Below are 26636 nucleotides of genomic sequence, written 5' to 3' on the forward strand. Positions count from 1 at the left end.
GTATTAATTTTAAAATATTACTTTTTACCTATAAAGCTCTAAATAATCTAGCTCCCGTTTATCTAACCAACCTTCTGTCTTGTTACAATCCAACCCGCTCTTTAAGATATCAAAACTCAGGGATTTTGGTAGGACCTAGAAGTCGAGTAAAGGAGGTTGAGACTTCTCATTTATGGCTCCTAAACTCTGAAATAGCCTACCTGATAATGTCCGAGGCTCAGACACACTCTCACAGTTCAAAATAGATTAAAGACCTATCTTTTTAGGAAAGCGTACACTCAATGCATCACACAGCGGTATGATGCATGAATGTGCTCCACACATCTTGTTTAAATACACTATGAACAGCAGCTATGCTAATTATTCTCTTTATTCTCTATTTCCACTTGGGGATACTCGTCCCGAGGCCCTCAGATATTATGCAGTGCCACTGAAGCGATTCAAGATCTGTGAAGAGATGATCCCAAGGTTTCCACAATCCCGGACCAGGCCGCAGCAGCTGCTGTGTTGGTCATGGAGGAGTAGAGAGCATTCATCTGATTTCTGTGAATCTCCAGGGACAAACAAGTCTTTGCTGAAGTCCAACATTCTCCAGCCTCCAGCACCTAGACTGAGAAATGAGAAATGAGAAATGCCCTATAGGAGAAATGGTCGTGCCTAACTGATCCTATAGTTTCTCTCAAGGTTTTTTCCTTCACTTTCGCCAATTGGTGAGTTTTTTCCTCTCCGTTGTTTCCACTGGCTTGCATAGTTCAGGACAGGGGCGGACTGGCCATCTGGCAATTCTGGCAAATGCCAGAAGGGCCGGACCATTTTTTTAAATGTGGGCCGGTCAGTTTTTTATTTAAATTTTTTATTTTATTATTATTTTTTATATGTATTGTTTTTACATGCAGGCAGCTTTTATCTCGTGCAACATGTGAATATTATGATGACATTGATGATGGTAATAAAAGTAAATGTTAAGCATTTGGCCCAATCGGTGATAGTTTCGAGAGGGGCCGACTCAATCAAAGGTTATGCGGAGATAATCAAAATCTGGCAAGAATGTCAAACAAACAGTACGTATGGTAATGTGGGCTGGTGTGGCTATAGTGCCAGGGCTGAATTTTTGTCCCAGTCCGTCCCTGGTTCAGGACTTGTGGAGCTTTGCATCGATGGATTGCTCTTCATTGTTTGGACTTTCAGCAGTGAAAATTAAACCACACTGACCTGAACTAAACTGAGCTGAACTGAACTTTAACTCTGAAAACTGAACGGATACTGTTTTAATTCACTGTAATCTTATGTGACGCTGCTTTGACACAACCTACATTAAGAGTGCTATACAAATAAATTACCTGAAAACCTTGAAAACTTTTTTCCACCTTTTCCAGATCCATGGATAGCAATTATTACACATTAAAAACGAGTCACTTCATTTGGCGAAGAGAAACACTAAACAAGACACTTTTAAGTAAACATTTTATACTGGTTTTGAAGTGAATTTGCATACTGTACGTGTTCTTTTGCTTTGTAATGTTATTCTAAAAATAAACATCTATTTAAAACACAGCTGATTTCTTTCCTTTAAGGCATACAGCAGATTAAGACAGTCTAATAAATAGTAGCTTTAGCCCATAAAAAACATCCAGGCAGGAGTTGATTTATTACTTGTGGTTAGCAAGTCATGCACTTGGCCTACCTAATGCCCTTGTAAGAAACACACAACATAAAAACCAACAGCCGAGAACCAGACAGTAAAAACCACCTTAAAGACACCATAAAACAGAGCGCACATATGTGCAGAGTTCAGAGGAGAGCTAAAATTAAACGTCTGAGGGCTTGTTTGATCACTCTTCATTTATTTTGGTACAGATGCTACAGTATTTAAGAGGAATATTGAAAGCACAACAGAGCCGACCAGTTAATATGAGACACTATACGCAGTGTATTTTCTCAATTATGTAGTGATGAAAAGAGAAATCAAAGTATTAATTCTGTAAAACTTGGAAAAAGAATTTTGAAGCAGACTTTCAAACAGATCTCGCCACCTATTTACTCCCATAGTATTTATTTTTTAATAAATAACTATGTCAGTTAATGAGTGGCAAGATCTATTTGATTATAACTTTCTTCCTGTCTTTGAACATGCTCAGAACAGTGAAGATGATAGTGGACTTCAGGAGAAACCACCCTGCTTTCCCCCACTGAGCATCATGGACAGCATTATGGGACACTTACATTGACTCCATTGTCAAAAAAAAACTCGACAAAGGTTGTACTTCCTTCATCAGCTGAGGAAGTTCAACCTTCCAAAGGTGCAGTTGAAACAATTCTACAATTCCATCATTGAATCACTCCACTGCACGTCAATAGCTGTCTGGTTTAGCTCAGCTACCAAATTGGACTTCAAGACTACTTCAAATAGTTCTGACTGCTGAGCGATTCATTGGTACAACCCTCCCTACTCTCCAAGAACTGTACTTATTCAGAGCGAGTAGAAGGGCTGCCAAAATCACTCTGGATCCCTCACACCCAGCACACTGCCTCTTTGAACTTTTACCTTCTGGTCGACGCTACAGAGCACTGTGCACATGAACAGCCCGACACAGAAACGGTTTCTTCCCTCAGGCATCCATCTCATGAACCATCTCATATACTTCTCATGAAGTAGAAAAACATTACTACTTGCTATACACTTTTTATACACATATACACTTATTATACAACACACATGCCAATTTGCCCATGACAGCTGCACATAAAACGTTCATTTTGAATTATGTGAACAAAGAAAAAACATGCCTAGACGATCAACATATTTTTCTGAGACCCCGCACATTGACTTGTGTCCTCTGTAGTGGACATTGTGTTTTCATGAATTTTCTTTGAATTTTTTGAACTACTTTGTCAAGTCCTGTTGTACTATTCAGAGGACATCCTGACCTTTCTAGTCATTTCATTTGATTGGCTGACATGCTAGGAACCACTTTTTACACTGCATCCAAAATGGCCCCGACATACAAAAAAGCACAATTTATGAGAAGGAGAGAGGCATGTAAAATTAAGCTTTTTAAATGTTTTTTTTTACTCTTATTATTATTATTATTATTATTACATATATATTTGTTAATTAAAGTGTCAGGAACAAAACATTTAGCTTTCAAAGCTGTTAACTTGTTTGTGTTTCAAAATACCATTCTTTATTAAATGTCCACTATAGTGGAAAACAGGACCATCTTAATGTAATTAATGACTGCATTTTGTAGGGGGCAGAACTGAAGCAGTGAGGATTCTTTATAAGATAATTAAGGGAGACTCTGATTTAGAGTCTGACTATAAGATAATTCGAGAATTAGAGACAATTAGAGAATGACAATCAGTTTTAAATCACTTTTAAGTTAAATTTAAACTTGTTCGGCTCTCTTTCAGACAAAACAGTTTCAGGAATTTCAATACAAAAGCAAAAAAAAAAAAAAAAAAGGCTTTTGTTTTGTTTTAGTTACATTAATATTGGACTAATATCCCTTTACAGCCATATCCTACAGTTTTGTTGTCTGAGTGGCGACTGTGGTCCACTACAGTGGACATGCTGTAAAATTAAAAATAAAAACAAATTGTAAAAACTCTAAATTGTAGATTTTTTTTAACCCAAAGGATGTAAAAAATCACAGAAAAAGAGAGAAAAAAAATATTTTTTGGGGTCTCGGTGGGATATAGCAGTATGCATAGTTTTACATGTAATAAGCAATATACAGGTTGTTAAATAATAATATTAATAATAATGCCAACAACAACAATAGTGACAATAAAAAGCAAAAATTGAAGACTTAATGACAAAGACATACTAAAACAATTAAAAATAATAAATAAGTAAATAAATATATATGCACATATACAAATACACACATATAAAACACATTTTCTAACCAAAAACGCAATAAACCAACTCTGTATTTAAGGTTAAGAAAGGGTAAAATTAAGCCACTAAAAAAAATAAATAAATAAAAGTAATAGACAAATAGATTAAGATATTCAGTTACTAGAAGCCCAAAGAGGAAACCTTAAATTACTATAAAGAAAAAAAAAACATATCAAAATAATACAGAGGGGGTAAAATGTAATTAATTAATAAAAAAATTATAATAATTATGGAGCCTGGAACCAAAAGTTTTTGCTTTTTGATGTCTCCTTGATTCAAATTAGTAAGCCTTTAGGTTTTTCAGAGTTTGTGCCCAAAGTCTGATGTTGTCCTCTCTTGCACCATGGATGGGAGCAGTTGACATTTTCAGATACACAATATCAAGAAAAGTTTGAATCCAATGATGTTGATTTTAAGGTTGTGGGGGCTTCACTCTTGTTGCAACTATTTTCTTGGCTGCAGTGAAGCTAGCTAAAAACACTCACTTCTGAATTTTGTTAAGCCATTTATCAGAAAAATAGTTTAAAATGAAAATAGAGGGGGCGAGAGGGACTGAAATGTTTAGTATTGAAGACAAATTTTGCTTAACCATATTCCAAAAATAACCAAGCCCTGACAGTCCCAAATCATGTGAAAGAACGTACCAGTTTCTCCTGTATGACAGAGAGTGCATCTAGGATCAGGTTTAAGCTTCATGCTATGAAGTTTATGAGGAGTAATGCAAGTCCTGTGGATGATGTTTAAATGAATCTGTTGATGATTTGGATTCCTGGATAAAAGCATTACCATTGCCCAAACTTCGTCCCAATCAAAGCTGCGAGAAAGTTCTGAAATACCTGCTCGCTTAAAGAAGATTCTAATGACAAAAGGAGGTACATTTTATGTATAAAAAAGTATGTTTATAGTTTAGAAACCAAACGCTGTGTTCCTCAAGAGTCATGTAATGCGGTATATGCGGAAGGACTTTTAATTTGTCAGTAACCTGGGTTAAGCGCTTCCGGTGAACTGTATGTAATTAAAACAATTGTGCATTTAAGGTCTGTTTTCTTTAAAAATCAGTGATCTACATTGGCTGAGAGATTTCCGATATATAGTGCATCTCAGATTGTACAAGAAGCACTGCATTAAATTACATTTTCCCCTGCCATGTCTTTAAAATATGAACATTTATTTTGAACATTTATTTCACCCCACTATATTCAATGGAGCTTCTGCGCTAGCCTGCTGTAAACGGCTTTTCGTCTTGTTTTACACTTGAGCAACTAAATGATAGTCAAAGTCTATTTAACTGATTGTATTTTAATTACATTACAAAATCGATGCTGTAAAAGGAACCGTATAAAATGGAAAAAAGTCACTAATCGTTCACCGGAAGTTTATCAGTATGGGAAGAAACACTAGCTCCGCATATACCCAGTAGTTTCAACTAGGGGTGCTCAATAAGAGAACCCATCCACGGGACACCACAGGCTTTCATGGCTGCCCTCGGCTTTAAGTAAAAGAAAAAGGAGGAGCTTTGCAGATTAAAGTTAACAGAAAGTTTGTCGAAGGTATATAGAGGCCCTTTTCACCCATTAAATTACCCAATAAGGGAATACTTTTGTCATACCATTGTTGACAATCGCCACACTTAATTGGATGTTTATCAATTAATAAACCGTAGTTATTAAAAATAGGAGAACAAGGATTCCAGTTTGAATGAATATACAGACCTTTTCTGCTGCTCTCCAGACTGACAGAGCGTGCGATATTAAGGGGCCAAAACTGAGTTTACACTCATTTTTAGGTATATTACCCTGCACATATAGCGCAGTATATATATATACACCTGCACATACACTTGTCAATTTGTATATTTGCATTTACCACTTACTTCTATTTTTAAAATATATTCATTATTGTTTTTTTTTTGTCTCTAATTCTCTAATTAGAAGCTCTGTCTCGAAAACAAATTTCTCGGATGTGTGAACATACCTGGCAATAAAGCTTCTTCTGATTCTTCCAAGTATCTTCTATTGAGTTCAGCAGAAGAAAAAATATATACAGTCAACTTGAAGAACGGCAGAATTTTCATTGGGTGAACTATCCCTTTAAGTACAACTAAAAATTGCACACAACATATTTAAGTATTAACTATATAACACGTAAACGCTTACGCGTAGTGGTTCGACCAATCACGGGGAACTCATTTACATATCTCCACCTCTAAAGTTGTATTGTGAAGAGTTTACTGTTTTAGACAAAATTATGCAATTTAATACGAAAACACCGCAAATACTTCATACTAAACGTCAACGTGTTTTTAGTATTTCAACAACTCTGTCAGGTGATTTTTTTTCTCTAACCACAATCGAGTAGTATTTCCCCTTATGGAGGGTACATAATGCGCCCGCTATTGCCCTTGAGCACGCAGTGGTAGGAAGTTCACTGTAGAGGTTACAAACTGAGTGTTCATCACTATGCATTCACCTCGGGGAAGGTCTGAGACATGAGCCAATCGCTGCTCTAGCAGGGCATCATCTGAATGATGAGCGAGTGCACAGACACGTGGGTCACACTGTGGTGTTTCGCACGAGACGTTGATTTGCAAAATAGCTAATCAATCGATGCGATCCCAGTTGATTTGGAAACACTCGCGGCTGGCGGATTGAGTTCGATGTGTGAACCAGCGCTACGGGCTGGAACCCAATTCAGACTACTCTCCTACCACTTTTGTGTGGAGCTTATAAAATGACAAAACAATCTGATTTATTTACTTTTATTCATTTTTATTTGGCCTATTAATCAGGAATCATCAACTCATTCAGCATATGTTTTACTCAGCGGATGTCCTTCCAGCTGCAACCCATCACTGGGAAACACCTACACACACTAATTTAAACACATACCCTACAACCAATATTATTCATTCATTCATTTTCTTTTCGGCTTAGTTCCTTTATTAATCTGGGGTTGCCACAGCAGAATGAACCGGCAACTTATCCAGCATTTGTTCAGTGGATGCCCTTCCAGCTGCAACCCAGTATTGAGAAACACCCATACACTCTTGCATTCACACCCACACATACACTACGGCCAAATTAGTTTATTCAATTCACCTATAGCACATGTCGTTGTCACCCGAGCACCTGAAGGAAACCCACGCCAACACAGGGAGAACATCCAAACTCCACACAGAAATAACCCAGCCATGACTCTAAGCGACCTGTTGTGAGGCGACAGTGCTAACCACAGAGCCACCATGCCCCCCTGACTTATTTACATTTGTAATTTAAAAAAACTGAAAGTTACATGGTGTTATAAATTGTTTTGAATGTGAATTTCTTAACTTGAATACTGACCGTCTGAAATTTAAGGCAACAATTATTTTAAGGCAAATTTTTATTAACAGAAATTTGGCGCCACCCATTGGACATGTTGTGCAGTGGTTACAGTACAGGTCAGAATTAGCTCATTGTCTATAGGGGTGGTCAAATGTATATTTGTATTATCTAGTATGTTAGCAATATTAGTTTTTAAGATGCAAATCAGAGCTAACTATTTCTTACTAATTAGAGGACCCTCCCATACATGTTGTTTTCATGTCCTTTAGGGGGGATCAAGCATTAATAGGGGAGTCGGCAACACTTCCCTGTTGATGACCCCTGACCTACTTTCAGAATGCAATTAACTGGATGTCTGCAGTCTATGAATTCAGAACAAAAAAATCTGAAGTTTGAAAATATGTCTATAAAAATTTAAAGGCACAATATGCAAGATTATTTTAATATACACTGGTGCAGTGTTGGCGTCACGATAGCGCTATCGCCTCACAGCAAGTAGGTCGTTGGTTCGAGTCCTGGCTGGGTCAGTTGGCATTTCTGTGTAGATTTTGCATGTTTTCCCCATGTTAGTGTGGGTTTCTTCCGCATGCTCCAGTTTCTCCCACAGTCCAAAGACATGCGGTATATAGGTGAATTGAATAAACTAAATTGGCCCAAGTGTGAATGCAAGAGTGTATGAGTGTTTCCCAGTGCTGGGTTGCAGCTGGAAGGGCATCCACTAGGTCAACTCCTTGTTCAAGCTCTTGTTCTCTCCAAACTGGATTACTGCAACTCTCTACTAGCCGGGCTTCCAGCTAACTCTATCAAACCTCTTCAGCTGCTCCAGAATGCAGCAGCACGAGTGGTCTTCAATGAACCTAAACGAGCACATGTCACTCTGCTGCTCATCCGTTTGCCCTGGCTGCCAGTTGCTGCTCGCATCAAATTCAAAACTCTGATGTTTGCCTACAAAGCGACTTCTGGCTTTGCTCCTTCTTATCTACTCTCACTTCTGCAGATTTATGTGCCCTCCAGAAATTTGCGTTCTGTGAATGAACGTCGCCTCGTGGCTCCATCCAAAGAGGGAAGAAATCACTTTTGCGAACGCTCACATTCAATCTGCCCAGTTGGTGGAATGAATTCCCTAACTGCATCAGAACGGCAGTCACTCGCTGTTTTCAAGAAACGACTAAAAACTCAACTATTTAGTCTCCACTTTACTTCCTAATCTGCAATTGCCTCTTTGGATATACCACTAATTGTACTCAAAAAAAAAAAAAAAAAAAATTACTAATACTACTAATACTTTCCTTCTTAGACTTTACAGACCTGAAACTTGCCTACAGCACTTATTCATTGTTGCTCTTATAGTTGTGTAAATTGCTTCCTTGTCCTCATTTGTAAGTCGCTTTGGATAAAAGCATTGGATGCAGCTCAGATTGCATTGCACCACTTCTGCATCCAGACCACTCTAGAGAAATAAGCTATTTTTTAACTAGTGACACAGACAGAGTCCTGAGTCGCCACGCTAATGACCACAAACACCCATAATTTCTGGTTTGTTTTATTGAAAACGGAAACACCAAAGATGCTTTTAACCCTTTAAAACCAATCAAAGCACTCCTAATTTACTAACAATGTGCTGTTTTTATTAGACTGTACAGAGCAACATTACCACAATACTAAAATGTATTTATTCAGTATGATAATACATATCACCTTTACAAGCTGAAGAACCAGAACTGTGGCATAATAAAACAGCTTTCAGCGTTACTCTGCTTCATACTAATACATTTTGAATACTTACCTCATCCATGAACATGATTTCTGCAGGGTGTCCTGTGGGATGTAATGAAGATAACAACTCCCATGATTCCACACTCAATCACAGCAACAGACTACTCTTTTGTTGGTTGTGAATAGGCTCCCTCTAGTGGTAGAAATGAATGAATGAATGAAAACATTTACATTTTTAATGTTTAATTTTTTTAAGGTTGCCTGTAAAGCAAATAATCATCTTTTTACCCTCTGCTTTAGAACACTGTGGGCTAAATTAATTAAAATTATGTAATTATAACTATATTGTTGTCTTGGAGTGAATATCAAAGTTTATTTTGTAGTCGTTAGTTAGTCAGTTTGTATGGTAGTTTTTATATGGCACTGCACAAAATTAATAATGTTAAAACAGCCTAAGAGAGTGATTCAAAGCTACACACACACAGATGCGCACGCATGCATTGTGATAAAAGGCTTGAACTGTATATCATGCGACCTGCTTAACATCTAGCAGTGTTACAGAATACGTGTTATAAACATGCACTGAGCAAATGCACAAGGTTTTTAAAGTCCACATCAAATCAGAATATAATTCTGGGGGCTTTTATCGGAATATGCTGGCTATCTGTAAGCTAGTGTGTTCAAACAATGCCAAGTTTTGCATTTAAAAGACAAATGCATTCAAAACTTACCGTATTTTATTTCCATTTGTGCTTCAAATTCAAGATACTAATTTCAGACCAATTAAATTCCCTCAAGAATCTAAAGTATCCCTTTCCTTATACCACACTGTAAAATGCAACAGTCAACTGTATCAAATGAAATGAGTGTAGTTAACTCAAAACTGACTGAATTAATTCTACTCATTTGAAAAGAGTTTTGAACTCAATGTTGAAGGTAATGAGTTGATTAAATACCCAATTACTTCAACTTAAATGAAGTTCACAGTACTCGTAAGATTAGTTTTTGAGCTTAAATGGTTTGTTGCAATCGGTTTCATCAAATGGTTTGAGTTGCTTTAAATTTTTGGGTTTTACAGTAAACAAAAAGATGCTAAAACTGTGGTTAAAAATTAGTCACTTGTTCACACAGTTACTCTTTTACATATTGAAATTTAGTAGATTGGTGTAAAATTAACCAGTATAAGCTGGATCATATATCCTAAGAACACAAAACACATTAGACCCTTTTAAATTCTGCACTGAATTAGTGCTGCAATGTAAAGCCACATGAAGGAGGTTAGCAGGAGAATCCGTTAGATTATGACTCTGCTTTCCTGTTTTAGTAGAAATTATATCAATGTGATTCAACTAGGAACAAGTAGCGGTCAGGACATTTAATACAACTACAAGGACAGAAATATGCTTTTTACTTGTTGGAATCTGGGAATTACACTACTTCATCTATACCTTATATGATAATTATAAAGATAAATACAGCAAACACTTAGCATCCACATCAATTAATAATTTATTGTTGAGCGCAAACTGAAGTTGAATATTAATTCATATACAAATTAGACTAAATTAACATTACGTTTGCAATGCAAACTTTGCATGAATTTACAGAGAAATTAGTATTATTGTGTCAAAAGTTAGATGAATTAAAGAAAAAACATAAGTGGAATATAATTGTGTTGGCATAATGAGGTAACCATAGCAACAGTTAGCTGCTCTAGCCCTTAAAGGTAGCTACATTTAATACGCAATATACATTACAGTTATATGGCACTATGTAAAAAGTCATTCTGTGGCCTTGTAGATTTCATTAAATTGAATATGTAGACTTTATTTAATAAAATTAATTACCTGTTTTTATTTTGAAATTACTTAAAAATGTCTGTAATAAAATAAAATCAATTTTATTATAAGAATTTAGCTATTATTTTTTAATAATTTCAAAAAGAGGAAATATTAATTAAATCCAAAGTGATTAAAATGAGCATTTTCAAATTCACAATCAGTTTCTGTTACAACCAATAATTAAATCAATAATTTTGGTTAAGATTTGCTAGTTTTTTAAATACTGTTTGCAGTTACTCATGTTAAACGGCTATTTTTAAATACGCTAATTTAATTAATAGTTACTTAATCCTTATTTGGATACACACTCCACACACTGTATAGAATTACACTGATAATCACATAACACAAACATTTTTTTTTAAATCTTCCTAATTTGACATTTACCTACTTTAAAATACTGCTGTCACTTAAAAAGCAATATATACCCTAATAATTAAATAGCCATTTAAAATACAAAGCGGAAAGCTAGTCTTTTTAAATAAGCTTACTAAACTGTTACTGTGAGGTAAAAACTTGTATTTGGCTTTACACTATAAAAATGCAGAGTTCCTTAATTGAATTTACAAATTTAAGCTGAACATAAAACAATTAAGTTACCCCACAGAACCCTTTAGAATTGTATTGATTCAACTCTTCATAAACAAGCAGTTTGAACAAGCATCAAATATATATTTAGTTTGAGTGTTGATGGCATTGCAATTCTTTCAGATTTTTCTTGGAATGGTAATAGCACAGATGGCTATGGATCTTTTTATATCTTTATGGCAGAGTGGTGGCTGTTATATCACATTAGGCTTAATACCAAGATTTCACCGCTTTATTAAGTGGGTAACTGTGTGGTTACCATGGTAAATCTTCGAAAGGGCATGTGTAAGCGCAATGAGCGCGTGGCTTCGGGGCGGGTGGTTGTCGGGTCCATCATCACAGTCCAGTTACCCACGACTGTACGACTTACAGCACAGAAAAAGCCTCGTCGCTCATGCACCTTGACTCAGCGTCAACACCGCACGCTCAACCGGTGCATTCGGTCATTTTGAGAAGCTTGACTGTGCGGTAATGTGCGTTTCGTGCCTTCACTGCTCGGTGTTCCAGCACCGCGCCCGGATGGAAATGTGTCTTCCGGGGAAAAGCATCTTTCAGCCAACGAGACACCGAGCACAACACTTCGCGCAGCCTGGACATCTGCAACTTTCAACAGAAGCTCGTGCCTTTTTAAGAGCGCGCGCGATTTGAGACGAACATCTATGGCCAAACTTACGCGTCCAAGAGGGGAGAAGAGCCGTGGAATATCTGACCGAGGCCCGTAAGATCGCAGACCCCTCGTTTTTTTGCCATTTCATTCTGATCTTACTGCCGTCATTCATGGATGTGCACGCAGAGGCGGGTCCGTTGCACGTGCAGGCGGTGGATGAGCCACCGGGAGGCGCCACCGTGACCGTCACCGCCGCGCAGTTTCAGCCCCAAACTGTGCCGGGGAGCGACGGCGAGGATGTCCTGCAGGAACCGGGCGCTGGAGTTCAGACACCGTCACCGGCAGCCGCGGAGGCTGATCCTATCACGGAGATCGAGAGCGAGGATGGAGCGTGCGCAGGGACGGACACACTGCTGGAGGACAGCGGCGGACAGAGCGCGGTGAAAACGGAGACAGTGGGCTCCAGCTGCAGCAACGAGAGCTGTGTCCCGACACCTGGATGTCGGATCTGCTTTCAGGGAGCCGAGCAGGTGAAGTCAGGTCGTTCGTTCGTCCCGTTCACGCTGTTTATTGTCGGCTAGCAGCCTATATTTATGCGTCACACAGACGACGTGTTTGGTTGTTGCCAATATTGTGCGCAGTTCAGAACAGAACCGAGAATGCTTTATAAAATTACAGTTAAATTCCTGAACTTGAACTGAATTTGAATTAAAATTGTCATTTATTTATTTAATTTAATTCCCCCCCCCAGTTATTTTCATTTCTTTATTTAGCATTGTGTTAATCTAGACCGGTTTATTAGGAACAAACAATGAATCAACATTCGAAATACTAAAGATGTATATAAAACAGGAGCACAACAGTATATATAGCAGCAGGGGTGTACAAACTCGGTCCTGCTGGAGGGCCGGTGTCCGGCCGATTTTAGCTCCAACTTGCCTCAACAAACCTGCACGAATGTTTCTAGAAAGCCTGTAGCCTAAGAGCTTGGTTAGCTAGCTCAGGTGTGTCTGATTGGGGTTGGAACTATAACATTTGCAGGACACTAGCCCTCCAGGACCGAATGGGCACCCTTGATATAGAATATATAAGTATAGCTTGTAAGTCTTGGAATTTAAAGGCAGTAATTTAACTATTTAGTTCCAATTCCAATTTTGTTTACCATGCTAGAAACATTGTTTCCCAAAATCCACACATTAATTTAGTTAAAATTCAGCACATCTCCTTTTAACAGCTGGGAAGGTAAAACTCATTTGTTTTCCCCCCAAAGGGAAATACATTTTTCAACAACAGCTAAAAAAATCTTCTAAAAACAGACCCTTTGTTGGTAATAGACTGGATGTATTTGATGAACCCATCTGTTCGCATTAATTCAGTTTATTTTTTAAAGCAAGTTAAAGGCTAGACAGTTGTTCTTGCATCTGCCAGTGCTGTGATTTATTTATTTATTTTTTTTGCTATTTTATAAAGTCCTTTTTTTCAAAATACATTTTTTAAGAGTTCATACTTTTTCACGATTTTTAGTAAGCTTGTTTAGCATACTGTCCCAGAAGAGAGCCCTGAGCTCAAGGGATCCTCGAGCCCAGGGCTACCTGCCACTCACAGGGCGAGAGAGGACATTAATATTGGGTATATCTCAAAAAGTCCCCCACCATAGGGGACTATGGCGCCAATTTGGTTAGTAGGTTTTCATATAAAACATGTCTTTGGACGGTGGGAGGAAACCAGAGAACGCGGAGGAAACCCACATGGACACGGTAAGAACATGCAAACTCCACAAAGAAATGCAAACCGGCCTGGCAAGGACTAGAGCCGGTCTTGCTGTGGGGCAACAGTGCAAACCACTGAGCCACTGTGCTGCCCAATCTAGGTTAAGAGAGGAGGAGAAGGGGAGGAAGAGGGGTTTCTTCCAGACGAAGATGGTTGTGGACTAAAGACTGTGGTTATTTATAGTGACTTAGGAATCATCTGATTGGAAGATCATGCATTAGTTAATGCAGGACCGGCTGTGGTCAATCATAAGCTCGTGATCCTCTCGAAGTTAGTTTATAAATAAACTTCACTTAAGTGTTTCTTTTTTCTACTTCAGTACTACTTGCATACACCAAATTGGCCAGCTTTTATTTCATGTACACAATCTGAAAACTTATATATGTTCATATGTAACATATATATTTTTTCTGAATAGCATTTTCGGAATTGAATGATAAAAAAATGTCCAATAGCTCCTCTGTAAAAAAACAGTTCACTTATATATGTACCAAAAAATTTGCATACAGAAAATTTCACTCATCAGAGAGTGGCAGTGAACAAAGCTTCACCCATTTCCATGCAAATGATATTATCGATTGATTAAAAAACTAGAAATATTTAATTTTATATAGATGCAATCAACCATTAATATGAATATTTTTATATATATCAACATTTTTTAAAATGAATCTTCAAGGCTTTATGGGATTGTAGCTCTCTACTTCATTCTTCTTTGCTCTGTTATATTGTTACACATTGTAGCTGGTTGATTTGGTTCATAACAAAGTCCCTACGGGACAAATGAATTGGAAAATGTGGGTGGGCACTAATGCACACCACAGAAGCAGTTTGTGAAATGTGGTTGTCCCATCCAGACATGTTCATCCTATATATCATAAATACATCCAACTGTTGACGAGCATATGACAGTCTGTGAAACATAAACATGCTAAACATCTTTAGAATTTATTATGGACCTACATAATTAATGCAATTATTAGAATATCGGAAACATCAATACTTTTTAAGGCTTTAAACAGACAGTGTGTGTGTGTGTGAGAGAGAGAGAGATCCATTAGAATACCTGCTGCTGCATTGATGTCTAATGCTCTTCTTCACTTCCTGCAGCTAATGTGCTTCCTCCAGGCGCCTTGTGTTCGTGTGTGTGTATGTGTGTGTGTGTAAATGTGCTCCACTCTCTTCCAGACTCATTATAGTTCTAAATGAGGATGTTTCTGAAATTATTCATGAATGCACTGATGAATCGTTTCCCGTCCGCTCGACAGATGATTCTCAGTCATTATGTGTATAGTGTTTCATTCACTCCAAATGTTCTCCTGGTTGAGATGGACACAGCTCCTCTGCTATATTCTCTTCACAAGCTCAATGCTCATCTGGTCTGCAGAGGAACTCAATATGAACAAATCAACAGCCATCAATCATCAGCTCATACTCTGAGGAGTTTAGTCTCTAAAGTGAGAGCTTCCAATGGACGAATGGTGTAGTGGTTGATCAAAAATGGCATCAACATCACAAAATGAACATGTGCAAAGTATCATGGGAGTGAAGGGTGTTCATTACTTGGAATCTTGGAAATCTTTAATTCTGAATGGTCCTTTGAAGTGGCCAGTTTTGAGCACTTTGAAAAGACCCTTCAATGTGGAGGTCATGATTGTTATAATGTCTTCTGGGACAGACAGACTTATATTACTGTTGGAATGCAACTCCTGTCTTTTATCTTTATGTCTGTGATTGGTTGATTGATGTGGCTGAGTGTGCTGTGATTGGCTGATTGATGTGACTGAGTGTGCTGTGATTGGCTGATTGAGGCGGGTCTACAAGTTGTGATTGTATGATTGAGGAGGGTCTACAGGTTGTGATTGGATGATTGAGGCTTGTCTACAGGTGGTGATTGGTTGATTAACATGTCTGCATGTGTTGTGATTGGCCGATTGAGGTGTATGTATGTTGTGATTGTATGTATGATCTCATTGTAATATGATTGGCTGATTGAGGTGTGTCTGCATGTTATGTTTGGATGATTGAGGTGTGTCTGTGTGTTGTGATTGGCTGATTGATATGTCTGATTGTACTGTGATTGGCTGATTGAGGTGTCTATGTGTGTAGTGATTGGCTGATTGAGGTGTGTCTGTGTGTTGTGATTGGATGATTGACGTGTGTCTGTGTGTTGTGAATGCCTGATTGAGGTGTGTCTGTGTGTTGTGATTGGCTGATTGATATGTCTGATTGTACTGTGATTGGCTGATTGAGGTGTCTATGTGTGTAGTGATTGGCTGATTAAGGTGTCTATGTGTGTAGTGATTGCCTGATTTAGGTGTTTCTGTGTTGTGATTGGCTGATTGATATGTCTGATTGTATTGTGATTGGCTGATTGAGGTGTCTGTGTGTGTGATTGGCTGATTGAGGTGTGTCTGTGTGTTGTGATTGGCTGATTGAGGTGTGTCTGTGTTGTGATTGGCTGATTGAGGTGTGTCTGTGTGTTGTGATTGGCTGATTGAGGTGTGTCTGTGTGTTGTGATTGGCTGATTGAGGTGTGTCTGTGTTGTGATTGGCTGATTGAGGTGTGTGTGTGTGCGTGTTGTGATTGGCTGATTGTTGATTGTGTGTGTGTGATGTGACTGGCTGATTGAGCTGTGTCTGCATGTTGTGATTGGCTGATTGATGCGTGTCTGTCTTTTGTGATTGGTTGATTGAGGTGTCTATGTGTGTTGTGATTGGCTGATTGTTGTGTATGTGTGTGTGTGATGTGATTGGCTGATTGAGGTGTCAGTATGCATTGTTATTAGCTGATTGAGGCATGTCTGCTTTTACTGTGATTGGCTGATTGATGTGTGTATGTGTTGTGATTGGCTGATTGAAGTGTGTATGTGTGTTGTGATTGGCTGATTGTGCTGTGTGTTCATGGTGTGAATGGCTGATTGATGTGTGTGTGTGCGTGTGGTTGTTGTGATTGGCTGATTGAGGTATGTGTTATGTGATTGGCTGAGGTGTCCGTATGCATTGTGATTGGCTGATTGAGGCATGTCTGCTTTTACTGTGATTGGCAATCAATGTGTCTGCATGTTGTGATTGGCGTGTTTGCTTGTACTGTAATTGGCTGATTGAGATGTATCTGTATCTTGCGATTGGTGTGTCTGTTCTGATTGGCTAACTGATGTGGCTACTGTGATTGGATGATTGATGCATTTCTGCGTGTTGTGATTGACTATTGACGGGTCTGCATGTGCTGTGATTGGCTGATCGACGTGTCCGTGTGTGTTGTGATTGGCTGCAGGGGGAGCTGCTGAGCCCGTGTCGCTGTGCTGGCTCAGTTCGACATGCCCATCAGCAATGTCTGCTTAAGTGGATCAGTGAGAAAGGCTCCTGGAGCTGTGAACTCTGCAACTACAGATTCAACATTCTGCCTATACATATCAAACCACCACAACAGGTAAACATCAGTAAACATCCGTCAGGGCTAAAAGCACATACTTATTAATAGCAAACCCAGAGGACTGATCATAACTTTGGAGTGGTCTCTTAATTCCTCCAGTGCTGCATTTACATTGTGATCCCATAAAAAGTATGAAGGCTCAGGCACTGCATTAATATATACAGTGATAATATATTTGCTTTACAGTGATAATAATGTTTTGCAATCTGCTTGTTTGCAACATTGAAAAGATTTTAATTTTAAAGAAATAATAATCACATTTGTGTTTATATTAGTCGCTATCGGGAGCTGTGATCAGTGACTGTGTGTGTGTGTGTGTCTTATAGTGGCAGAGAGTCACCATGACTCTGGTGGAGAAGGTTCAGGTTATTGCGGTGTTTCTGGGTGGGCTCTTCCTACTGGCCAGTGTGTCCTGGTTGCTGTGGTCAGCACTGAGCCCGGAGGCATTATGGCAGCGCAGTGACATCCTGTTCCAAATCTGCTATGGCATGTATGCAGTCATGGACCTTGTGTGTATTGGTAAGACAAACCATATGCACTCAAACCGAATTAAATGAATTAAAATTTAGACCTATTTGGCAAATACATGCCCACTTACTCACTGCTGACCAATCGAAAAAAGTGTACTATATTAGAGGTGCATTATGTGTTTACTTAGAACTTTAGTGAGATTTAACATCGGTCCTTTAACACTGATTTAACACCGAAATCTTTTATGACAGCCGATGTTTGCCACTGCTATTAAGATTTAAGTGTTGATTATATCTGAACTGAAATCAGAACTCAATCAAACCAACATCTTGTAAATCAGAATCAAATTTTAAATTCAAAGCTGTATTAAAAATGGTGTTTACTAGAGGTTTATCAGTATAGCAGGGAAGAAATTATTTACATTTAACATTCTAATGTAGTGATAAAATACTCTAATTACTCTAATTAATCACCAAAATACTCAAGACTTATTCAAACATATACACTTACCGGCCACTTTATTAGGTACACCTTACTAGTGCCTTAATCCTTCGTGGCATAGATTCTACAAGGTACTGAAAATTATCCTCAGAGATTTTGATAGCATCACAATAGTTGCTGCAGGATTTGTCATCTACACATCCATTATGCGAATCTCCTGTTCCACCACATCCCAGATGCTCTTGTTGGAGTGAAATCTGGTGACTGTGGAGGCCATTTGAGTACAGTGAACTCATTGTCATGTTCAAAAAACCAGTATGAAATTATTTGTGGTTTATGACATGGTGCGTTTTCCTGCTGGAAGTAGCCATCAGAAGACACTGTGGTCATAATGGATAGGACATGATCAGCAACAATACTCAGGTAGGCTGTGGCATTGACACAATGCTCTATTGGTACTAATGGGCCCAAAGTGTGCCAAGAAAATATCCTCCACACTATTACACCACCGCCAACAACCTGGAGGATGGATCCATGCTTTCATGATGTTGATGCCAAATTCTGACCCTACCATCCGAATGGCGCAGCAGGAATCGAGACTCATCAGACCAGGAGACATTTTTCCAATCTTCTCTTGTCCAGTTTTGGTGAGCTTGTGCGAATTGTAGCCTCAGTTTCCTGTTCTTCGGTGACAGGAGTGGCACCCGGTGTGGTCTTCTGCTGCTGTAGCTCATCCGTCTCAAGGTTGGACATGTTGTGTGTTCAGAGATGCTCTTCTGCATACCTCGGTTGTAATGAGTGGTTATTTGAGTTCCTGTTGCCTGTCTATCAGCTCGAACCAGTCTGGCCATTCTCCTCATCAACAATGCTCCCACAGAACTGCCACAGATCGTTTTGACCATGTCTAGATACCTAAATGAATTGAGTTGCTGCCATGTGATTGGTTGATTAGAAATTAGCAATAACGAGCCGTTGAACAGGTGTACCTATTAAAGTGGCCGGTGAGTGTACATTAAATAAGACATCACTAACAGGAAAAGTAGAAAATAATGAGTATATAGACCAGTATAGTGCAAAAACTGAAAGAATAATCCAGTAAAGTTTTATCCATGAATCACTTTGGATTTAAGAATAAATAATGTTAGATTAATAATAGTTGTTTTTTAAAAAAAAGTTCCACAAATATAGTAGTTAACGACAACTGAACCAAAAACGTGAAATTGAATTTGCACCATTGCACCCCTAGTGTTCACCTATACTAATAACATGTCCTGTGTTCACAGGTCTGATTGTTCATGAAGGCGGCGCTGTTTACAATGTGCTTTTACGATGGCGAGCTGTAAACCTCTTATGGGATGTCCAGAACTACGATAAAAGCAGAGACCTAGAGAACACACACAGCCCTCACCGCAACCTATGGTTACCCCTCACACACACACACACGGTGTCGAACACACATACGCAAACCACCCGACTGGAGTCATCTCCTCGTTGCCCGCTCCACCTCTTTTCCATGTGCCTGAATGGGACCACCAACCTCTCGCCACAGGAGCAGGGCTCGGGCGAACTCGTTGTCAGAGTCACGTCAGTTTGACCTATCGGTAAGCCCCGCCCTCTCTTAGTTTGCTACTGTTGTGAACTCAGACAAATAAAGAGAGTTGCTAACTTTCTTACAACGAGCGCTTTGTCCTAAGGTGTTTTTGATACATTTTGGAGATGGAAGGAGCACCTCTTGTTGAGAAGTGTCTAAGTGGGATTTAAATATGCAATGGAGAGATACATTTGAGTAAGTATGGTGGTTAACAAGATTCATTTGGAAGAAAGCATCCCAAATTACCACAGGGTAAGATTAAAGTCCGCATGAACCATAAGCTGTGACCATTTTTATTTTTTTATTTTTTTAGAGAAATGGAATATTAAATGACAAAACAGTGGGTGTGGCTTTTTATTTTACTGCGATCTGATTGGATGTAGTAAAGTAGGCATTTCTTAACAGACACCCCCTCCCCGCTATTTCTGTTTGTTGTCAAAATTGACAGCTGGAGGGGCGTGGATAGGTATGTTAGCTACACCCTACACCTCGGACAGACATAATCTGAGAATAACATTTTCTTAATGAGATGCACAGATTAATTTTTCACCAAAAAACTGGCAATGTAAGCTAACAAAATCAGTAAGCTTTGATTTTTATTTTAATTTATGGAGATCACAGGCGCTAACTAGCTAACGTTAATGCTACCTATCTAACTTAAGGCAGAGGCTGTATTACTACAATTGAATAACTTGCATTGAAATTAGTAAAGTTAAAAGCATTGTTGGTGAGACTTACTTTCGAATAAATATATACACTACCTGACAAAAGTCTTGATCCCAGTTATAAGAGCAACAAATAATAGCTTGACTTCTAGTTGATCATTTGGAAAAGTGGCAAAAGGTAGATTTTTCTGATGAATCATCTGTTGAACTGCATCCCAATCATCATAGATACTGCAGAAGACCTATTGGAACCCACATGGTCCCAAGATTCTCACAGGAATCAGTCAAGTTTGGTGAAGGAAAAATCATGGTTTGGGGTTACATTCAGTATTGAGGCCTGTGAGAGATCTGCAGAGTGGATGGCAACATCAACAGCCTGAGGTATCAAGGCATATGTGCTTCTCATTACATTACAAACCACAGGAGAGGGAAAATTCTTGAGGAGGATAGCACTTCGCATACTTCAGCCTCCACATCAAAGTTCCTGAAAGCAAAGAAGATCAAGGTGCTCCAGGATTGGCCAGTCCAGTCACCAGATATGAACATTATTTAGCGAGTCTGGGGTAAGATGTAAGAGGAGGCATTGAAGATGAATATAAAGAATCTTGATGAACACTGGGAGTCTTGCAAGATTGCTTTCTTTGCTATTCCAGATGACTTTATTAATAAGCTATTTGAGTCATTACCGAGATGGATGCAGTCATGGGAGTCATACATAATATTAATTCTTTTTTCACTGCATCATGACTTTATATTCTACACTGTACATTATTTCTGTTAAGTGACAAGACTTCTGTCAAAGCAAAGTCAGACCTTTACTGTCCTAATTAAATAATAAGAAATCAAGGCATGACCATATTTTATTTTGGTAAATAAGCGTAATCTAGAGGCCTTTGCATTCCATATAAGCCACTTCTGATACCAAATGATCAACTAGAAGTCATGTTATTATTATTTGTTGATTCTAAAACTTGGATAAGCGACAGAACGTTTCTAGTGTAGTTTTGTCAATTTTTTTTGTTGTTAATGTCATTTTGCTATGTCTTTGTCTGAATTGTTTGAAAATTCCGACACCCATCCTATTAGGACAGCTGGAATTCCTCCAAGTACCGCAAGCACAACATTTTACCACTTGTATTGCATACATACTGATGAGGCCAGTGTCTCTCTATTGTTCTGAAAACTAAAGTTGTTCATGTTCTCATCCCTGATACTCAAATACCATTAACTTATCTGCGTTGAAGGGGAGGGGCTTACCGATAATTAAAAAAAACTCATTCAGGGACCAATATGGGAGTGGCTAACCAATGGGCGGAGCCTCAGTGCTGAAAGGAGCCTTACTTGAAAAGCACTTTAGAAGATACGCAAACTGAATCGAACTGTATATTGAACATGTACTTTGAACCTGGATATTGGGATCAGTCTTTGAGCGAAGAAAGACTGCAAAGCACTCCATACACGGACTATTACAGAATTATAATGCACACAAAATGAATTACTGCTGTTAGACGAATGAATGTTTGTTTAAAACCTACTTTTTTCAGGTTTATGATCATTTCTTTATTGATGAAGTGCTGTTTCGCTACGCTTCACCTACCATGATAAACTGTACCGTGTTCCAGTTACAGGAACATTTGCTTTAAGCAGCCTTTCCACTATCACTGACATTCATTTGAGATTTACTAGCTGTTAACTTTTTCACCAATGCTTGTTACCTTCCCTCATTCAGTCTACAAATATATCCACTGAAAAAGAAATGAAAGTTTTACAGATATAGTGTTGAAAATAAGGCATTTTAGTTTAAAAAGAGAGTTGGTCTAACTAATTTCAATCCATGAAAGTTATTTACATTTTAATAATATTTATACATTTTTTACACAGACATGCTGACTTTATTAAAAAGGCAAAGGCCAGTTCAAATATTTTCACATCTATATCTTGATTTGATTAAGTGTACATCCCCCTTTTTGAATTATATGTTTAAAATTCTGCCAAATTCCATGACGTTCCACGTCATGATTCCATCCTTATTTTCCACACCGCAGTAGCCATATCAATGGCAGTTAATAAAAATTTCTCTCCATTGGAAACATTTGTCGGAGATAGAGAGAAGGCAGCTTTACAGTTAACACTACTCTAGAGCAGTGTTTCCCAACCATGTTCCTGAAGGCACACCGACAGTACACATTTTCAACCTCTTCCTAATCAAACACACCTGAATCAACTCATCAGGACATTAGAAGGGACTCCAAAACCTGAAATGAATGGGTCAGATAAGGGAGACATCCAAAAAATGTACTGTTGATGTGCCTCCAGGAACAGGGTAGGGAAACACTGCAGTAGACAACACCACTAATACATCCATCTCACAGGGAAGTGCTGGAGAAACACAGGGGGATTGCAAAAGTTGAGTGCATCTTTTGCCGGTATGATATTCAGAAATGCGAGCTCTCATTTTACTCTGTGCCCATCTGATTTTTACCATCCCTCAAAATGTCTTCTGTCAATGCTTAAGTTAAACATTGTCTTTAAACTTGTGTCCTTAAGATACCAAACATTGCCTGGGAAATTCCACAAGCTATTTAAGACATGGTACATAAAATAGGGAGTGAGATAAATACAAATATGTTTTATCATAAAAAAGCACACTGAAAGCCTTCATAAAGCATATTAAAAGATGCAGCTACAGAGAATACATTCTTAGATTTTTTTTTTATCCAAAATTGGCACAGAAAATATCTTTAAAAATTCATTCCGGTATTAGAGCTGCATGAATCTGAAAAAATTTTAGGCTATTTTAGGCTATATCCTGTGAACAGAGATGCTTTTTTTCTCAAAAGCAGAAAAAATGGCAGTCTAAGCAAGGAGCATTTTCATTCTAAAATGGCGGTTTTATAACAAAACTGCACTAGTGTAAAAGCAGCTTGAGACTGAGATCAGGATTGTCCGTCATTTCTGAATAAACAACAAAAATAAGAAGTAATTTACTAGCAGATTGAACAAAATTATATATATATATATATATATATATATATATATATATATATATATATACACAGTTGAAGTCAGAATTATTAGCCCCTTTTGATTATTTTTACTTTTTTAAATATTTCCCAAACAATGTTTTACAGAGCAAGGAAATTTTCACAGTATGTCTGATAATATTTTTTCTTCTACAAAAAGTCTTATTTGTTTTATTTCAGCTGGAATAAAAGCAGTTTTGAATTTTTTAAAACTATTTTTGGGACAAAATTATTAGCCCCTTTAAGCTGATGTTTTTTTTTTCGATAGTCTACAGAACAAACCGCCATCATACAATAACCTGCCTAGTTCACCTTATTAACCTAGTTAAGCCTTTAAATGTCACTTTAAGCTGTATAGAAGTGTCTTGAAAAATATCAAGTAAAATATTATTTACTGTCATCATGGCAAAGATAAAATAAATCAGTTATTAGAAATAGGTTTTTAAAACTATTATGCTTAGTAATGTGCTGAAACAATCTTCCCTCCATTAAACTGAAATTGGAGAAAAAAATAAACAGGGGCGCTAATAATTCAGGGGGGCTAATAATTCTGACTTCAACTGTACATAGTTTTTTGAATTTGTCAGTTTGAATAAGTTGAGAAATCCCTCATCCTGGATGAATCAGCTTTTTGGATTCATCTCTTGAACACAATGTTATGCCTTCTATTGGCGTACGAATGTAATTTAAAGCACAAAGTTGATTTAATATGCTGATTTTGATCCAAACTATTAACTTTGTTCCAGTAATGGTATGATAATTTGACTGTTTGCAATTTAATCTTTTTAAGATGAATCGTAGAATTACTCTCCAGCCCTGGAAACACAAGCATTCGTCATATTTGGTGCTAGCTGATGATTAGCACAGCCTACAAATGATAAGTCACTCAGAAGTGCTTTAGAAGTACAATATCCTAAACGACAATAGGAAACACAGACAAACAGTTTAATGAATGTAAGAGTCTTTGAATGTCGTTACATTTATTGCCTATATACTGATGCACAGTAAAGATACAAAAAACGAGAATGATTTTCCTGCTGTTTTAGTGTTTTTATAGGCTTTGAGTAGAAAAATAATAGGACCAGAGGGAATAGTGTTATCACAATCCTGCAGCTCAACAGAAAAAACAAGGTTTATAAAATATACAGCTCCTCAGAAATATATAACAAACAATATAAACATTGCACATATTCACTGTCACATATAAAACAGATTTAAAGGGCACTCTGTGTGTGTGTATTGCATATGTATGTGTATTGATTTCTGTGTGTGTGCTTTTAAAGGCACTGCGTTTGAGTGCTTTTTTATTTTCGGGATCTGGACTTTCTGCCTGCAGAATTCCAAAGAAATGCTTTAGTGGACTTCAAATGTCGATACAACGTGAAATATGGAACAATTTCAAGCACAGGAAATGAATGCGTGTCTGTGGAAACATGATAGTGGCTGCTGTGAAAAGTGTCTCATGATATTGTCTTTGGTTCATTTATTTTGCACTGAAGGGTCATTCATTCATTCTGAAGTATATTTGTGTCTCATTTTCTGAGCTCAAAGGCACCTTTAAGAGAAGAGTTTGTGTTTTGTGCATGTGTGGGATCACCAGTTACTGCCATGGCTGCTGATGGATTGACAAGTGCTGAAACGTTTCTTCACTATGAGACTGATGTACGCCTTCATCAGCTTTGCGATGTCCACCACCTACAGAGAGACACAGACAGAGAGAAACCAGTTATTTTACTCACTGATATAACAATGTAAGTTTTCATTCATATTTTGTTTTAGATATCATTTTTTTTCGCCATTTAATTATTTATGCAAACTTTTTGTACGTAAGGATAAACCAATGATACTTTAACATAATTACATACTAAACACAAAGAATGTTTTCTACATTTTATATACAGACGACCACATTGTTACATTATCCCAGGATCTGTGAAAAGGACTACATGCACTGTAGTTGGCGATGTCACTTTGTTACAAAAACACGCTCCTGTAGCCTATTATTGTTTTTGGGGCTGCCAAGTATGTTTAAAAGACTACAGACTAAAGGTGTAATACATAAGCATGTAATGTTTTCACAAAATCCTGTTTCTTTAGTATATGTGTGGATGATAAATTGTATCATTTTCAAAACCTTGCTATTTAAAACTGGTTTTCAAGTTTGCATTTTCAGACCCCAAAATCCAGCAGTCTAAAAAAGGAACATCATAAAAAGTAGTGCAGGGAAAAGATTAATCGTGATGAATCGCATCCAAAATAAAAGTTTGTTTTGACATAATATTTGTGTGTGTGCTGTGTATATTTATTATGTATATCTAAATACACACATGCATGCATATATTTGAGAAAATGTTTATTTATATTTAGATATGAAATATGTATATGAGGGGTGACATGGTGGCTCAGTGGTTAGCACTGTTGCCTCACAGCAAGGAGGTCACTGGTTCAAGTCCCGGCTAAGTCAGTTGGCATTTCTCTGTGAAGTTTGCATGTTCTCCCTGTGCTGGCGTGAGTTTTCTCCTGGTGCCTCGGTTTCCCCTACTGTGTAAACATATGCTGGATAAGTTGGTGGTTTATTCTGCTGTGGTGACCCCTGATGAATAAAGGGACTAAGTCAAAGAAAAATGAAGGAAATATGTAAATAACACAAATTATATATTATTTTAAATATCATTCATTCATTCATTTTCCTCTGGCATTGCCGCTTTATTAATCAAGGGACGCCAAAGCGGAATGAACTACCAACTTATCCAGCATACACTCTTGTGTTCAACACATACACTACGGCCAATTTAGCTTTTTCATTTCACCTATGGTGCATGTTTTTGGACTTTGGGGGAAACCGGAGCACCCGGAGGAAACCCAACACAGGAAGCACATGCAAACTCCATACAGAAATGCCAACAGACCCAGCCAGGGTTTGAACCAATGACCTTCTTGTTGTGAGATGTAAGTACTGAGCCACCGTGTCGCCTAATTTAAATATCTATGCAAAAAAAGTTTTGTATAGTTTTGTTTTTATGTATGCGTGTGCATTACATAGACATAATAAATACAGAAAATAAACACACATATCTTATGTCAAAACATCTAGACTTAATTACATCTGTAATTAATTCTGTAATTACATTTATAATTACAATTTTGACCATCCCTTACACCTTAACCTACCCATACCATCAAACCTGTCCCTAACCTTACCCATGTCCAACCTCAAAAGCACCAGAAGTGTTCTGCAGTACATTATGAGCACATTAAGT

General features: G+C 37.8%; 2 protein-coding genes and 1 non-coding gene across 6 annotated transcripts in view; 2 read left to right on the top strand and 1 right to left on the bottom strand.

Moving 5' to 3' along the window:
- The first annotated feature begins 6316 nt into the window (after nucleotides 1–6316).
- LOC147837206 (Nuclear RNase P) lies at nucleotides 6317–6614 on the top strand. The gene has a single exon (XR_015479309.1).
- A 5081-nt stretch (nucleotides 6615–11695) lies between these two features.
- On the top strand, nucleotides 11696–20509 carry marchf11 (membrane-associated ring finger (C3HC4) 11). Of its 2 annotated transcripts, XM_087241259.1 has the most exons (5): nucleotides 11696–12509; nucleotides 17027–17182; nucleotides 17512–17704; nucleotides 19381–19698; nucleotides 19792–20509. In XM_087241259.1, the coding sequence occupies exons 1-4, from the start codon at nucleotides 12150–12152 to the stop codon at nucleotides 19689–19691; spliced, it is 1020 nt and encodes a 339-aa protein (XP_087097385.1). In that variant the 5' UTR covers nucleotides 11696–12149; the 3' UTR covers nucleotides 19692–19698; nucleotides 19792–20509. The 2 variants fall into 2 exon arrangements, with proteins under 2 accessions (XP_087097385.1, XP_087097384.1); XM_087241258.1 differs by having other exon boundaries at nucleotides 19381–20509.
- A 3830-nt stretch (nucleotides 20510–24339) lies between these two features.
- The window catches only part of myo10 (myosin X), a 112641-nt gene continuing 110344 nt past the window's right edge, over nucleotides 24340–26636 (bottom strand). For all 3 annotated transcript variants that reach the window (XM_087241252.1, XM_087241254.1, XM_087241253.1), the window contains one exon: nucleotides 24340–25071. In XM_087241252.1, the coding sequence (XP_087097378.1) occupies nucleotides 24970–25071 (102 nt within the window). In that variant the 3' untranslated portion in view covers nucleotides 24340–24969. The remainder of the gene's footprint in view (nucleotides 25072–26636) is intronic.

This window comes from Danio rerio, chromosome 2 (assembly GCF_052040795.2).
Source record: "Danio rerio strain M-AB ecotype USA chromosome 2, GRCz13ab, whole genome shotgun sequence".
Lineage (NCBI taxonomy): Eukaryota > Metazoa > Chordata > Actinopteri > Cypriniformes > Danionidae > Danio > Danio rerio.